Source organism: Lampris incognitus, chromosome 20, assembly GCF_029633865.1.
Source record: "Lampris incognitus isolate fLamInc1 chromosome 20, fLamInc1.hap2, whole genome shotgun sequence".
Classification (NCBI taxonomy): Eukaryota; Metazoa; Chordata; class Actinopteri; order Lampriformes; family Lampridae; genus Lampris; species Lampris incognitus.
Window position 1 is genome coordinate 29995081 of NC_079230.1, and position 17500 is coordinate 30012580.

At 48.1% G+C, this 17500-nt stretch overlaps 1 protein-coding gene across 1 annotated transcript in view; it reads right to left on the reverse strand.

Moving 5' to 3' along the window:
* sorcs2 (sortilin-related VPS10 domain containing receptor 2) overlaps positions 1-17500 on the reverse strand; it is a 95724-nt gene that overhangs the window by 65905 nt on the left and 12319 nt on the right. Inside the window, exons 4-5 of the mRNA XM_056300229.1 lie at positions 15811-15875; positions 646-764 (exon numbers count right to left, since the gene is read on the reverse strand). Of these exons, the coding sequence (XP_056156204.1) occupies positions 646-764; positions 15811-15875 (184 nt within the window). The remainder of the gene's footprint in view (positions 1-645; positions 765-15810; positions 15876-17500) is intronic.

Consider the following 17500-nt stretch of genomic DNA (forward strand, 5'->3'; position numbering starts at 1 on the left):
CACACACACACACACACACACACACACACACACACACACACACACACACACACACACACACACACACACACACACACACATTGAAGAGCAGAGATATGGGCACGCATTCGCACACACACCTGGCAAATACACAAAGGCACAGGCAAACCCATGTGCGGCAGCCGCGCACGTGACGGGCCGCTGCGGCTCGCGACAGGAGCTCGGCCACGGTGCACGGCGCCTCATGTAAATCCCGCTGTTATCACACGCAAACGGGACTCGGCTGCCGTCCTCGACAGAGTACAGTACTCCGTGGCGAGTCAATTATAGACGAGGCGAGATTAGTTCTCCACACCGTCCCGAAGAGCAATTCCCTCCCGTTTCGACTCCACCCTATCTGTGAGGCGGCATTTATCAGCGAAGAAGAAAAGGAACAAACAGCGGCGATGAAGCCCCACTTAGTCCGTACGAACACGGCCAGGAAGTACTCGCAGATAACAAGTAACGGTGAGGCAAAGCGGACTGGGACAGCACATCTCCCAAGTCACGCGAACATGTACACGCGGAGCCGGGGGGGGAGGGGAGGGGGGAGGGGAGGCCCAGCGGTGGAAACAGAACCGCTGCCGCGTATGTTGTGTGTGATAAGAAGTCGGCGGGTTTGTTTACCTTAACAAATATGTAGTCATCCTGAACCGTGAGCGAGTTGTGGTCTATTTTGCCCAGGAACTGAGCCGTCACCATCTTGTCTGAGCAGTTCTGGATGAGGCAGGTCACATACAGGTAGCCTGCAGCGAAGAATATCAACAAGCCAGAGGACAAGTTACCCACAGAAAGGGAAGAATGGTGCAACACAGTACAGAATGAAGGAAGCAGAGAAATACAGATAAAGAGACAGAGAGCGAGAGAAAGATAGAGACAGACACAGAGTAGTAAAGATGGGGGAGACAAAGATAGAGACAGCGAGAGAGTGTGAGAGAGAGAGTGTGAGAGAGAGACAGAGACAGACAGAGTAGTAAAGATGAGGGAGACAAAGATAGAGACAGCGAGAGAGTGTGAGAGAGAGAGTGTGAGAGAGAGAGGGAGGAAGAGAGACAGAGAGACAGACAGATGAGCGAGCGGGAGCGAGAAAGACAGAGACAGAGAGAGAGAGGGAGAGGGAGAGAGAGAGAGAGCGAGAGAGGGAGAGAGAGACAGAGAGAGAGAGAGGGAGGAAGAGAGACAGAGAGACAGACAGATGAGTGAGCGGGAGCGAGAAAGACAGAGACAGAGAGAGAGAGAGGGAGAGGGAGAGAGAGAGAGAGAGCGAGAGGGAGGAAGAGAGACAGAAAGAGCGAGAGGGAGGAAGAGAGACAGAGAGACAGACAGATGAGCGAGCGGGAGCGAGAAAGACAGAGACAGAGAGAGAGAGAGAGAGAGAGAGAGAGAGAGAGAGAGAGAGAGAGAGAGAGAGAGAGAGAGAGAGAGAGAGAGAGAGAGAGAGAGAGAGGGAGGAAGAGAGACAGAGAGACAGACAGATGAGTGAGCGGGAGCGAGAAAGACAGAGACAGAGAGAGAGAGGGAGCGAGAGGGAGGAAGAGAGACAGAAAGAGCGAGAGGGAGGAAGAGAGACAGAGAGACAGACAGATGAGCGAGCGGGAGCGAGAAAGACAGAGACAGAGAGAGAGGGAGAGAGAGAGAGACAGGGAGAGAGCGAGAGAGGGAGAGAGAGACAGAGAGAGAGAGAGGGAGGAAGAGAGATAGAGAGACAGACAGATGAGTGAGCGGGAGTGAGAAAGACAGAGAGAGAGAGAGAGAGAGAGAGAGAGAGAGAGAGGGAGAGAGAGAGAGAGAGCGAGAGGGAGGAAGAGAGACAGAGAGACAGACAGATGAGCGAGCGGGAGCGAGAAAGACAGAGACAGAGAGAGAGAGGGAGAGGGAGAGAGACAGAGAGAGAGAGAGAGACAGAGAGAGAGAGAGACAGAGAGAGAGAGAGAGAGACAGTGAGAGTTGCATAGTGTGGTGCACATGGGGTCTGCAGAGGAACAACCGGATAGACACAGATGGAGAGAACTGGAAGCAGTGTCCAAAAAACAAAAAGGAAGAGAGAAAACAAAGGACTTAAGAATTGGGAGAGGAGAGACATGATTTCTAAACTCTACACGATGTGACAGCTTCCCTCAAGACACATTACGGCCCTGCCATCCACGTGGCGGGGGAGATTATCCTGAGAGAGAAACGGGAGAGGTTAGACGGGAGAGGTTAGCGCCCGTTGCTAAGCTAGCAGAGTATTGAATTTCAATCAGCAGCTGCATCAGCACCACCGGCTGCAGAAATCCAGTCGTTATTCTCTTCCCCACCAGAAGTGACAAGCTGGCATATAATGCTCACGTATACAGATTCCCGGGTACAAGCCTTCACACACACACACACACACACACACACACACACACACACACACACACACACACACACACACACACACACACACACACACACACACACACAGGCATGTGTGCTCATAAACAAGTTAGAGCATGCATTCAATGTAGTGCTCCCAATCTATTTCTCACACATGTAACGATCATGACTAGACTCGCTAGCCGGTTGGCTAACGGGTCGGGCCGTTTAGTCGACTGGACTAGTCGCCCGTGGTGCGTGACACCCGGGTTCGCGTTCCAGCTGCCCTCTGAATTCGCTACATTTGCCCCCCCCCCCCTCCTTCGCATATCAGCTCCCTCACGCCTCTGGGCGCACCCGCTTCCGATGGCATCACGGTCTCACCATCCCACTTCTGACACCAATGTGTCGGGGGGGCAGCCAGGACGCGAACCCGGGTCTCCCGCACCAATCATACAATCAATCAATCAGATTTTATTTGCGTCGCACTTTTCATACAAACAAGTTTAACACAAAGTGCTTCACACAATAAAACACTGAAATCAATAAACCCCCCAGCACGAAAAATAAATAAATAAAAGTACAGGCAAATTTTAGAAAAGTTTAAAACTGAGTTAGTAAAATAAATACAGGTGCCATAAACACCGATTAATTAAAAGTAACAACAGAGCAGAATATATAAAAATAGAAAGAATATATAAAACACACACCCACACACTATGAATTTAGCCGTAGGCTGTTTTAAAAAGTAAGGTCTTTAACCTGCTTTTAAATGTGTCCAGAGTGGGGGCCTCCCTCAGGTCCTCAGGCAGGGCGTTCCATCCACTTGGGGCGTAAATAGAAACTGCAGCTTCCCCTGCTCTAGACCTAGCACGAGGGATGGTTCAAAGACCACTGCCATTGGACCTGAGAGTTCTTGCTGGTTTATAGGGAATTAACATGTATTTTATACAGCGTGGTGCAAGGCCATTTAGTGCTTTGCATACAATTAAAATAATTTTAAAATCAATTCTAGTTTTAACGGGGAGCCAATGCAGAGATCTAAGAACAGGTGTAATGTGCTCATACTTTTCAGTTCTGGTGAGAACACGTGCCGCCGCATTTTGAATTAATTGTAGTTGGTGCACAACTGATTTTGGGAGGCCGGTGAACAGTCCATTGCAGTAGTCTAGTCTACTTGTTATAAAAGCATGGATTAATTTCTCACAGTCTGATATTGATAGAAAGCCCCTTAGTTTTGAAATGTTTTTAAGATGGTAGAAGGCTGATCTTGTGAGATGATTGATGTGGCTCTTAAAATTTAGATCACTGTCCATGATTACACCAAGATTTCTAGCTTCACCTTTGCACTCCAGAGACAGAGAGCTGAGATGAGCTGCAATTCTCTGCCTCTGAGTCTTTGCACCAAAAATAAGTATTTCTGTCTTGTCTTTGTTCAGTTGTAAAAAGTTATCTGACATCCATAAAGTAATGTCGTCAATACACTGAATTAGGGAACGTATGGGAGCTAGGTCATCAGAAGATAGGGATATGTACAGTTGTGAATCATCTGCATAATTGTGGTAATTTATTTTGTGTTTCTGTATAACATATGCAACTGGGAGCATATAGAGATTGAACAATAGTGGTCCAAGAATCGAACCTTGGGGTACCCCACACATTATACCCACTTTGTCCGAGGAAAAGTCTCCAATAGACACAAAGAATTGCCTGTCCTGAAGGTATGTTCTAAACCAGTTGCGAACCGGGCCAGAAAGGGCGACCCATTTTTCTAATCTCTCTAGCAAAATATCATGATCAACAGTGTCAAAAGCAGCACTGAGATCCAGGAGCACAAGAACAGACAATTTATTAGAATCTTTGTTCATATGCAGATCGTTCACAACTTTGATAAGTGCTGTTTCTGTGCTATGGTGAGATCGATTGACAAATGCCTAGAAAGCTGTTAGATATTAAATAGTTATTAACTTGAGAATAAACTGTTTTTTCAAGGATTTTGCTGAGGAATGGTAAGTTGGAGATGAGCCTGTAGTTGGCAATAACTGTCGCACCAAGACTACTCTTCTTCAGAAGTGGTTTAACGACAGCTGTCTTAAGTGCTGCAGGAAATATACCTGGCTGAAGAGAGTAGTTAATAATTTCTAAAACGTCATGTGTTAAGCAATTAAACACATTTTTTAAAAATTTGGGAGGGAGAGGATCCAAGCAGCAGGTGGACGACCTGAGCTGCCTAACAATATTGTCTAGACTTTTAAGGTCTAGAGTGTCAAAGTCAGACATGGCGCCAGTGATATTTCTGGAGAACTGGAGGGTAGGTTCATTACTGGATCTTGAGGCACTAATGTCCTGTCTAATGGCAATCATTTTGTTATTGAAGAATGTAGCGAATTGCTCACATTTTTCAGTGGACAGCATCTCTGAAGGGTTTGGAGATGGTGGATTAATAAGTTGGTCAATAGTGGAGAAAAGCACTTTACTATTGTTAATATTTTCATTAATGGTTTTAGAGAAAACAGACTGTCTGGCCTGTTTAATTTTTTTTGCAGTACTTGTTCAGTCTATCCTTGTAAATTTCATGGTGAACCTGAAGTTTAGTCTGTCGTTCTGCTTGGCGACAGTCTCTCTTAAGCTGCCTAATAACCACTCCATTTCTGCAGGGGGCTTTTTGTTTTTTTATGTTTTTACCTTTAACAGGTGCAATGTTGTCAAAGACAGTCCGTATTTTTGAGTTGAAGTCGTTCACAAGATCCTCAGTTTGTGATGACATGAACGGCGACAACTCATTTAGGGTTTTCTGGAAGGTTTCAATTGTGTTATTTTCAGTGAAGCGTTTTTGGATTATTCGAGCGCTCTTCTGTTGTACAGGAAGAGCTGACACATCAAAAAATATACAACAGTGATCAGAGATAGCAACATCCATGACACGGGGTACAGTAATATTAAGTCCTTTTGATATGACCAAGTCTAGAGTGTGCCCCTTATTGTGGGTGGGCCCGGAAACATGCTGAGTGACAGCAAATGCCTCCAGTAAGCCAATTAGATTTCTAGCATCGGGGTCTGTTTGATATTCAACACGAACATCAAAATCACCCAGGATGATGAAATAATCATAGTCAGTGGAAACCACAGACAGTAGCTCCAAAAATTCGTCAATAAAGCCACGTTTAGATTTCGGTGGCCGATAGACAGCAATTACTAAAATCGTAGCAGCAATGTATGGTAAGAGCAAGGTGTTCAAAAGACATGAATTTCCCGAGGGGAGATTTCCTCGCAGCTATAGGAGTCAGAGAAGACAGCAGCTATTCCACCGCCTCTCTCATCAGATCTGGTGGTCTGGATGAATTTGAAGCCAGGAGGTGCAGTCTCAATAAGCACCACTGCACCATTTCTATCCAGCCAGGTCTCGGTCAGTGGGGTGAAGTCCAGGTTATAGGTACTTATAAGATCATTGACTAAAAATGACTTCTTAGTTAGTGACCTGACGTTTAATAAAGCCATTTTTATTGTCTGAGGTGCCTGGCTTTGTGCGGGACTGATAACTGAAGTCCCAACTGGCAACAAATTGTTGAGCTCCCTGCATGTTACAGGGAGATGACGGGGTCTGTGTCTATGGTTTATTATTACAGGAATTAGTATGGCAGAGTGACAGTCGTTGATATGATGGATCGAACTCACCACAGGACCTGAATAAGCATGGTTTACAACGGGACCAGAATTGAAACCACTCTGCGCCTGTTTGCCAAGGGCTAATGAGTCTAGTCGACCGTGGTCGTTGCACTACCCCCCTCCTTCGGGAAACACGTCCCCGCGCTTCAGCATACCAGCTCCCTCACGCCACTGGACGCAGGTGCTCCTGACGGCGTCGCGTTCTCACCACCCCACTTCTGACACCAATGTGTCGGGGGGGGGGGGCAGCCAGGACGCGAACCCGGGTCTCCCGCGCCACAGGCCACTACATTAACAAGTCGACTAAAGCAGTGGTTCTCAACCTTTTTGGGGTCCTGGACCCCCTGCGTAGTTTTGATCTACCCTGAGGACCCCTCCACCTGGTCTTGGGGGAGGGGGTTGCAATTTGATAGAAACAGTAGAAACTGCATTTTAAATTGCATAATAGCATTTATTCACTCTTTGGGGCAAAAATAAGAGCTTTCAGTTGTAACTTTGATATAGTTAACAAAACAGAATTCTTATGCAGTAACTTTCAGATATATGTAACAACACAGAATATGTATTCAGTAACTTTCAGATATATGTAACAAAACAGAATATGTATTCAGTAACTTTCAGATATATGTAACTAAAGAGAATATGTATTCAGTAACTTTCAGATATATGTAACAAAACAGAATATGTATTCAGTAACTTTCAGATATATGTAACTAAAGAGAATATGTATTCAGTAACTTTCAGATATATGTAACAAAACAGAATATGTATTCAGTAACTTTCAGATATATGTAACAACAGAATTCTTATGCAGTAACTTTTAACAATGCAAACGGGAGCGAGATCTCTTATTAAAATACAATACATTACACTTGTGAAACAGATGTAATTAGAGAAAAAAGTCCTGTTACCCTTTATAGTTTAGGTAGATAAAGGTCTCAGTCATATTTGAGTAAAATAATCCTGTTTCTATAAATGTTATAGGATCTTTTTTGTAAAGATATTTTATTTTCACGGACCCCTTGCAATTACACCACGGACCACTAGGGGTCCGCGGACCCCCGGTTGAGAAACACTGGACTAAAGGGTCCGACCCGTTAGCCAAGGGCTAGCGGTCTAATCATTCATGACCGTTACACATACTTGCACGCACACATCCACAAAAACAGACCGGACTTCCATAAATCTGCACAGCTGAAAGTGAAATAGTTCAACTTCCTGTTTCAGAGTAACCCCTCGTCGTCTTCCTTCTTATTTCCGCGTTCGTGCGCTGCACCACCTTTGTTTCAGGGGCTCCTCGGCCTCGCATGCGGACCGGCTAATTTATTGAAAGGCCTGGACGTTTAATCACAGCAGCGCACAGCGCAGAAGTCATTAAAAAGCTATTAGATTTGCTACGGCGTCCGATTCAAGCTCGTGACACACACACTTCTTCTTCACAGCGCGTCGCTCTCCAATCGCACGTGAACACACGCGCTTGGACCCGGGTGGCGCCTGGGCGGCGAGCTGAGGGACGCGGCAGATAAATAAACCAACACGGACAGCAGGTCTGAGTCATTTGTGAGATTGTGACGGATGTTTGCTCAGAAAACCTTGCAGCGCACACCGATTGTGATTTCCGCCCTGCGGGAGCTGTGGAGGAGCCCTCAGGAGGGAGGTGCATATGGCGTGCACATCCGCGTTCACATCCGCTCACACCGGTGTGAGCGGATGTGAACTTGTCTGCAGGCTGGCATCCCTGTCTGTCACAACACAAGGCTTATTAGCACAAGTCTGCTCATAAGACAATTGACAATTTGTGTGGTTTTTTTAATTTTTAAAATTTTCCCCTTTTTCTCCCCAATTGGACTCGGCTAATTACTCCACTCTCCCGAGCCTCCACCTCCTCTGCCGATCCGGGGAGGGCTGCAGACTACCACATGCCTCCTCCCATACATGTGGAGTCGCCAGCCGCTCCTTTTCACCTGACAGTGAGGAGTTTCACCAGGGGGACGTAGCGCGTGGGAGGATCACGCTATTCCCCCCCAGTTCCCCCCCCCCCCGAACAGGCGACCCGATCGACCAGAGGAGGCGCTACTGCAGCGACCAGGACACACACCCACATCCGGCTTCCCACCCGCAGACACGGGCCAATTGTGACTGTAGGGACGCCCGAGCAAGCCGGAGGTAACACGGGGATTCGAACCCCCGATCCCCGTGCTGGTAGGCAACTTGTGTTTGTTTGTGAGTACGTATGTGTGTGTGTGTGTGTGTTGGATTTCATGTTCATGCCTTTAGATATGTTCATCCGTGAATGAACAAGGAACACACACACACACACACACACACACACACACACACACACACACACACACACACACACACACACACACACACACACACACACACACACACACTTCATCCAGCAGCCAGCCTCCCTGTCCAAATAGCCCATCCATCAACCGTCGACCCCAATTTCCCAGTGGACCGATACAGTTCACTGCCAGCTCTCCTGAGCGGGGACCCTCAGGAGAGGCCCCGGCATCGGCCAGATCGCCGCGAGACTCCTGCATTTCCATGCCCCTCTCCTCCTGCACTCCTCTTTGGCACATGCCGTTGTTTAACCTTGACAATGCCATGTGTGACAGGGGGTACAGGGTGGACAGATCGGCTTAGCATGCCTGGTCGCTCCTGCACCCCTTGCCTATCTGTCTGGGCATGGAAGCAAGGGGAGGGGGAGGAGGAGGAGGAGGAGGAGGAGGAGGAGGAGGGGGGGGGGGGACCATGTGGTACTGCCTAGCCCCAGGAAGGGCTTTCTTCTGGGCACTGGCCCGTACTGACAGTGTTTCTGCTTCACTCTTCGCAAACAGAGACCGGCTTGTTTGGGACCACATTTGGGCTGCATCCTATTTGTCCCTCCTAAGAAAGTGTTCCTGTTTCGTCTTTGTGCGAGCTAGACGATGTGTGTATGTCCCCTCCGGGGCCCTGAGAGGAGGGTCGTTTTCTTACAATTCCCTGAGATAGTTTTTCAAATCTAATTTCGAGGTTGTGCGACAAGAAAATTCTCCATCCTTTTGTCCTCCGCCCTCCACTTTCTCCTGTGACTTAATCTGCCCTGTGCCATTCTGAGTAGGGGAAATACGAGAAGGATGTGGAGCTCAGGCATGGACCAGCAGTCTGAACACACACACACACACACACACACACACACACACACACACACACACACACACACACACACACACACACACACACACACACACACACACACACACACACAGCTATCTCTATGACCCTTGTGGCCCTTGGCTGGGAGTTGAGCATTAACCTGTCTGTTTGTTTGCTGATATGATAATCCAGGTTTACCAGCGGTGCCCCGGGGCTCTTAACACCCCTCCTCACACTGCACATCGATTGCCCCTCTCACCTCTCACCTCTAACAAGGTCAGCCTATCATCTCCCTTTACCTCCATTTACACTGAAGCTAGTTTAGGAGTAGTAAAGATGAGAGACAGAGAGAGAGAGAGCGTAGTAAAGATGAGAGACAGAGAGAGAGAGAGAGAGAGTAGTAAAGATGAGAGACAGAGAGAGAGAGAGTAGTAAAGATGAGAGACACAGAGAGAGAGAGAGTAGTAAAGATGAGAGACAGAGAGAGAGAGAGAGTAGTACAGATGAGAGACAGAGAGAGAGAGAGTAGTAAAGATGAGAGACAGAGAGAGAGAGAGTAGTAAAGATGAGAGACAGAGAGAGAGAGAGTAGTAAAGATGAGAGACACAGAGAGAGAGAGAGTAGTACAGATGAGAGACAGAGAGAGAGAGAGAGTAGTACAGATGAGAGACAGAGAGAGAGAGAGTAGTAAAGATGAGAGACAGAGAGAGAGAGAGAGTAGTAAAGATGAGAGACACAGAGAGAGAGAGAGAGAGAGTAGTAAAGATGAGAGACAGAGAGAGAGAGTAGTACAGATGAGAGACAGAGAGAGAGAGAGTAGTAAAGATGAGAGACAGAGAGAGAGAGAGAGAGAGAGAGAGAGAGAGAGAGAGAGAGAGAGAGTAGTAAAGGAGAGAGACAGAGAGAGAGAGAGTAGTAAAGGAGAGAGACAGAGAGAGAGAGTAGTAAAGGAGAGAGACAGAGAGAGAGAGAGAGTAGTAAAGATGAGAGACAGAGAGAGAGAGAGAGAGAGAGTAGTAAAGATGAGAGACAGAGAGAGAGAGAGAGAGAGAGTAGTAAAGGAGAGAGACAGAGAGAGAGAGAGAGTAGTAAAGATGAGAGACAGAGAGAGAGAGAGAGAGTAGTAAAGGAGAGAGACAGAGAGAGAGAGAGAGTAGTAAAGATAAGAGACAGAGAGAGAGAGAGTAGTACAGATGAGAGACAGAGAGAGAGAGAGTAGTAAAGATGAGAGACAGAGAGAGAGTAGTAAAGATGAGAGACAGAGAGAGAGAGAGTAGTACAGATTAGAGACAGAGAGAGAGAGAGTAGTGACGATGAGAGACAGAGAGAGAGAGAGAGAGTAGTAAAGATGAGAGACAGAGAGAGAGTAGTAAAGATGAGAGACAGAGAGAGAGAGAGAGAGAGTAGTAAAGATGAGAGACAGAGAGAGAGAGAGAGAGTAGTAAAGATGAGACGGAGAGAGAGAGAGTAGTAAAGATGAGAGACAGAGAGAGAGAGAGTAGTAAAGATGAGAGAGAGAGAGTAGTACAGATGAGAGACAGAGAGAGACAGAGTAGTAAAGATGAGAGACAGAGAGAGAGAGTAGTACAGATGAGAGACAGAGAGAGAGAGAGTAGTACAGATGAGAGACAGAGAAAGAGAGAGTAGTGAAGATGAGAGACAGAGAGAGAGAGAGTAGTACAGATGAGAGACAGAGAGAGAGAGTAGTAAAGATGAGAGACAGAGAGAGAGTAGTAAAGATGAGAGACAGAGAGAGAGAGAGTAGTAAAGATGAGAGAGAGAGAGAGAGAGAGAGAGAGAGAGAGAGTAGTAAAGATGAGAGACAGAGAGAGAGAGAGAGTAGTATAGATGAGAGACAGAGAGAGAGAGAGTAGTAAAGATGAGAGACAGAGAGAGAGAGTAGTAAAGATGAGAGACAGAGAGAGAGAGAGTAGTAAAGATGAGAGACAGAGAGAGAGAGAGTAGTAAAGATGAGAGACAGAGAGAGAGTAGTAAAGATGAGAGACAGAGAGAGAGAGAGTAGTAAAGATGAGAGACAGAGAGAGAGAGAGTAGTAAAGATGAGAGACAGAGAGAGAGAGAGTAGTAAAGATGAGAGACAGAGAGAGAGAGAGTAGTAAAGATGAGAGACAGAGAGAGAGAGAGTAGTAAAGATGAGAGACAGAGAGAGTGAGAGTAGTAAAGATGAGACAGAGCGAGACAGAGAAGTAAAGATGAGAGACAGAGCGAGACAGAGAAGTAAAGATGAGAGACAGAGAGAGAAAGAGAGTAGTAAAGATGAGAGACAGAGAGAGAGAGAGTAGTAAAGATGAGAGACAGAGAGACAGAGAGTAGTAAAGATGAGAGACAGAGAGAGAGAGAGTAGTAAAGATGAGAGACAGAGAGAGAGAGAGTAGTAAAGATGAGAGACAGAGAGAGAGAGAGTAGTACAGATGAGAGACAGAGAGAGAGAGAGAGTAGTACAGATGAGAGACAGAGAGAGAGAGAGTAGTAAAGATGAGAGACAGAGAGAGAGAGAGAGAGAGAGAGAGAGAGAGAGTAGTAAAGATGAGAGACAGAGAGAGAGAGAGTAGTACAGATGAGAGACAGAGAGAGAGAGAGTAGTACAGATGAGAGACAGAGAGAGGGAGAGTAGTAAAGATGAGAGACAGAGAGAGAGTAGTAAAGATGAGAGACAGAGAGAGAGAGAGTAGTAAAGATGAGAGACAGAGAGAGAGAGAGTAGTAAAGATGAGAGACAGAGAGAGAGAATAGTACAGATGAGAGACAGAGAGAGAGAGAGTAGTAAAGATGAGAGACAGAGAGAGAGAGAGTAGTACAGATGAGAGACAGAGAGAGAGAGAGTAGTACAGATGAGAGACAGAGAGAGAGAGAGTAGTGAAGATGAGAGACAGAGAGAGAGAGAGTAGTACAGATGAGAGACAGAGAGAGAGAGAGAGTAGTAAAGATGAGAGACAGAGAGAGAGTAGTAAAGATGAGAGACAGAGAGAGAGAGAGTAGTAAAGATGAGAGACAGAGAGAGAGAGAGAGAGTAGTAAAGATGAGACACAGAGAGAGAGAGAGAGTAGTAAAGATGAGAGACAGAGAGAGAGAGAGTAGTAAAGAAGAGAGACAGAGAGAGAGAGAGAGAGAGAGAGAGTAGTAAAGATGAGAGACAGAGAGAGAGAGAGAGTAGTAAAGATGAGAGACAGAGAGAGAGAGAGAGAGTAGTAAAGATGAGAGACAGAGAGAGAGAGAGAGTAGTAAAGATGAGAGACAGAGAGAGAGAGAGAGTAGTAAAGATGAGAGACAGAGAGAGAGAGAGTAGTAAAGAAGAGAGACAGAGAGAGAGAGAGAGAGAGTAGTAAAGATGAGAGACAGAGAGAGAGAGAGAGTAGTAAAGATGAGAGACAGAGAGAGAGAGAGTAGTAAAGATGAGAGACAGAGAGAGAGAGAGTAGTAAAGATGAGAGACATAGAGAGAGAGAGTAGTAAAGATGAGAGACAGAGAGAGAGACAGTAGTAAAGATGAGAGACAGAGAGAGAGAGAGTAGTAAAGATGAGAGACAGAGAGAGAGAGAGAGTAGTACAGATGAGAGACAGAGAGAGAGACAGAGTAGTAAAGATGAGAGACAGAGAGAGAGAGAGTAGTAAAGAAGAGAGAGAGAGAGAGAGAGTAGTAAAGATGAGAGACAGAGAGAGAGAGAGTAGTAAAGATGGGAGACAGAGAGAGAGAGTAGTACAGATGAGAGACAGAGAGAGAGAGAGTAGTAAAGATGAGAGAGAGACACAGGGAGACAGAGCGAGACAGAGAAGTAAAGATGAGAGACAGAGAGAGAGAGTAGTAAAGATGAGAGAGAGACACAGGGAGACAGAGCGAGACAGAGAAGTAAAGATGAGAGACAGAGAGAGAGAGAGTAGCCAAGATGCAAGAGAGAGAGACATGGATTAGTAAGGATGAGAGCGATATATATAGAGGGAGAGATTTTTGATTTTTAAAAGGTACATTCATTCCAAATACGCTACAGTCCAACAGCTTATACCCAAACACAATTACCTCTTTATCATCCAGCTCATACAAAAAAACAGTTTCAGGGAAAAACAAAAAAACATTGAGCCGTCTAAACAAGTATTTGTAAAAAAAACAGAATTTCAAAATAAAATAGCCCAACGTAACAAACACAAAAATCGCCTCAGGGGGTGACATGCTGTCCTTATACCCTCGCATAGAATGAGGAACAACTCCCTAAAAAAAAAACCTTTAACAGGGAGAAAAAAATGGGAAGAAACCTCAGGGAGAGCAACAGAGGAGGGATCTCGCTCCCAAGACTTACAACGCGCAATGGATGTTGTGTTTACACAACTTACATAGCAAATACATAGAATAAGAAGAAAACCAAATCTTCACCAAGTCCCACTAAGCACACTACCAGCCCAAGTTCTGGGGTGTGGAAGCTCTGCCGGGGTTGTAGGCCCTCATCATTCTCAGCTCTCCATCAAGACAGGGCATGTAGACCTCATGTAGACCTCATGTAGACCTCATGTAGACCTCATGTAGACCTCATGCAGACCGCATGTAGACCTCATGTAGACCTCATGTAGACCGCATGTAGACCTCATGTAGACCTCATGTAGACCTCATGTAGACCTCATGTAGACCGCATGTAGACCTCATGTAGACCTCATGTAGACCTCATGCAGACCTCATGTAGACCTCATGTAGACCTCATGTAGACCGCATGTAGACCTCATGTAGAGCAGCTGAGCTACGGCCTTGGCGTTGTCGAGTCCCAATCCTGCTGCAGCCACTATGCACTGTGGGGCGATGGTCGTAACAGTTTCTGGGCAAATCCCTGAGGGCACCAGTCATAGACCACCAGCCTGGCTCCATGTAGCAGCGGCTCCTCCAGCAGCAGTAGGAGGAGGAGGAGCGCCCGGCGCAACACCCCTTCATCAACCAGACTCGTCTTACACATCATCGACAACATTGACCAGGGCGGGGCATGACTTGTCTTATATTGCCTCTGACTCTTCATGCTGGGATTCTTGTTCCATTTTCAGAACTGTTTTCCTCAACCCGTCCATCTCCTGATCAGTGTAGCCGCGTCCGTCTTTGTGTCTCATCTGAGATTTTACAGAGACAACTCCTTGTCTGCAAAGAAGTCCTCAAGTTGGACATTTCTCAAATGTTTGGTTTGTTGCCAGAACTTCTCAGTTTGGCGTGCATCGCAGCACTCTTGCTTTGCTACCCCGGACAACTGGGAGGAAGCCTGAGTCTGGCTGTCTACACCACCATCCCCCCTCAAACTCATCTTCAAACATGTGTACCTCCGGCTGCTTCTTCTTTAATACAGGCCCCCTTCCTCCTCCTCTTCCTCCATACTCAACCCGTCCTCAGACAGTCGCTCCTCGTACTGCCTGCTCCTCTCCCTTGCCATTGCTCCTTTTTTGGCTCGAGAGCCACTCGTGTTAGCAGACTTGCTTTCTCTTCAGTACAGGCACCTTACAGACCCTTTCTTCCTCCGTCAAATCCTCCTCACTGCTCAACACTACGCCTCCTGCAGCTCCACCCGTAGTGTTCGATGCCGTCGCCTGGTCACGCTGTGCTTCGTTTTTCGACATTTATGTTTTTCTTTCTAGACTTTTCACTCTCTGTGGGTGGTCCAGTTTCGTCGGTGTAATCTGGACTCTTGTCCCTTCTCGGTTGTCTCTTCAATGTTCTGCCTGGTTCCACTCCGTTCGTGTCCTCGCGCTTCTTCACTCCGCGTTTTGTCCTCAGAGGAGTGTTTCTCGGGACAGGCCCGAACCACGTGACCATCTCCCCCCCCCCCACAGCCAAAACGCTTCAAGGTCCCAGAGTTTACAAAGAGGACATAATCAAAATCATCCCCCTTCATCCTAAAAGCCACATCCCAGTCTTCGTCTTTTGTATTCAGGATCGTTTGAACCTGTCGTCTGTGCGATGTCGACCAGCCAGACGACAGTTTCCTGATCGACGAAGCCACTTCCCTATACCTCGACAGCACTCTTGACCAAAATTCGTCGGAGATGAAGGGCGGGATGTTTGAAATGGTGACTCCTGTCCTTAGCAACAACTCCGGCTTCCACCGCTTTGCGTGCTTTGTCTACAGCGTCGACAAGAATCACCACAGCGCCGTTCATGCTAGCAGCGGATTTAACGCTGCTGTGACCCACAACCTCCCCCACTGCCGGGGCACCGTCCTCCGCCCAACACGGGAAACCGGGCGACACTTTAAGCCCATGTTCCCTGGTGAGTTTGGTAAACTCCATGTCGGCGTTTAGCACGCGCCTGGTCGACCGCAAACACGCGCACACACAACACCTCTCGAGACCCTCTCCGTATACACAAACCAAACCAGTGACCCTACAAAACACACTACGTGCAATATTTATGAGGAAGAAAATAGCGAAAAAGATGGAAAAACGCTCACAACCGCTCTCGTGCGTCTGCTCAGCACGCTCCCTCGCACGCCCGCTCAGACAGAGAGAGAGAGAGAGAGACATGAAGAGGGAGGCAGAAAAGATATATAAAGTAAGGCGGAGTGAAGAGGGGTTTAGGGGTGATGGAGTATTCTGGACCAGACGACGTGGAGAGAAGCAGCAGCGCCATCACCGGTAAGCCATTAACACGGACCGTCACCTTACCTCCGCTGGTGTCCTGCATCTCCATGTGCACCAGGTCAGGGTCCACATCCACACCAGACACAGACCTGCAAACAGCGGAGGGCTCACTGTTAGAAACACATCTGGGGGGGCCTGGTACGTAAACCTGCAGGACCGGCGTGATCTGGCGGACACATGCTGCGCACAACCACACATTACGACGACTCTCCATGTTACAAAACACACGAGGGTAACGAGTCCTCACTCGGTACTGCAGGGGCCTGGTGCATGTGCAGTTACATAAGTCATAAATATTCATAACATGCAGATGTGCCCAAAGTAAACATGTGTGTACCCGTATCCGTCCTCTTAATGGGATTCAGCCCCCTCTTGCGCACGCACCTTGCACCTCGGAAATACGCACGAGTCATCTGTTCTGGCGAAAGAGCGCACGAACGCAGCCGCGGCCTTGCCGGGAATACTTCAAAACCTTCAAAGCTTCGTGCCCACACTGCTTCTGCAGAGGAACTACCGTGTTCTGCACCAGGCTGTCCGCCGCGTGCCCTCCGACGAGCAGCGAAGCAGGCCGGAGGGTGATGAGGAGGGTGATGGGGAGGGTGATGAGGAGGGTGGTGAGGAGGGTGATGAGGAGTGTGATGAGGAGGGTGATGAGGAGGGTGATGAGGAGGGTGATGGGGAGGGTGATGGGGAGGGTGATGGGGAGGGTGATGAGGAGTGTGGTGAGGAGGGTGATGGGGAGGGTGATGAGGAGTGTGATGAGGAGGGTGATGGGGAGGGTGATGAGGAGGGTGATGGGGAGGGTGATGAGGAGGGTGATGAGGAGGGTGATGGGGAGGGTGATGAGGAGTGTGGTGAGGAGGGTGATGGGGAGGGTGATGAGGAGTGTGGTGAGGAGGGTGATGAGGAGGGTGATGGGGAGGGTGATGAGGAGTGTGATGAGGAGGGTGATGGGGAGGGTGATGAGGAGGGTGATGAGGAGGGTGATGAGGAGGGTGATGGGGAGGGTGATGAGGAGTGTGGTGAGGAGGGTGATGTTGAGGGTGATGGGGAGGGTGATGAGGAGTGTGATGAGGAGGGTGATGAGGAGGGTGATGAGGAGGGTGATGAGGAGGGTGATGAGGAGGGTGATGTTGAGGGTGATGGGGAGGGTGATGAGGAGTGTGATGAGGAGGGTGATGAGGAGGGTGATGAGGAGGGTGATGAGGAGGGTGGTGAGGAGGGTGATGAGGAGGGTGATGAGGAGGGTGATGGGGAGGGTGATGAGGAGGGTGATGAGGAGGGTGATGAGGAGGGTGGTGAGGAGGGTGATGAGGAAGGTGATGGGGAGGGTGATGAGGAGGGTGATGAGGAGGGTGATGAGGAGGGTGATGAAGAGTGTGGTGAGGAGGGTGATGAGGAGGGTGATGGGGAGGGTGATGAGGAGTGTGGTGAGGAGGGTGATGAGGAAGGTGATGGGGAGGGTGATGAGGAGTGTGGTGAGGAGGGTGATGGGGAGTGTGATGAGGAGTGTGATGGGGAGGGTGATGAGGAGTGTGATGAGGAGTGTGATGAGGAGTGTGATGGGGAGGGTGATGAGGAGGGTGATGAGGAGGGTGATGAGGAGGGTGATGGGGAGGGTGATGAGGAGTGTGGTGAGGAGTGTGATGAGGAGGGTGATGAGGAGTGTGATGAGGAGGGTGATGAGGAAGGTGATGAGGAGGGTGATGGGGAG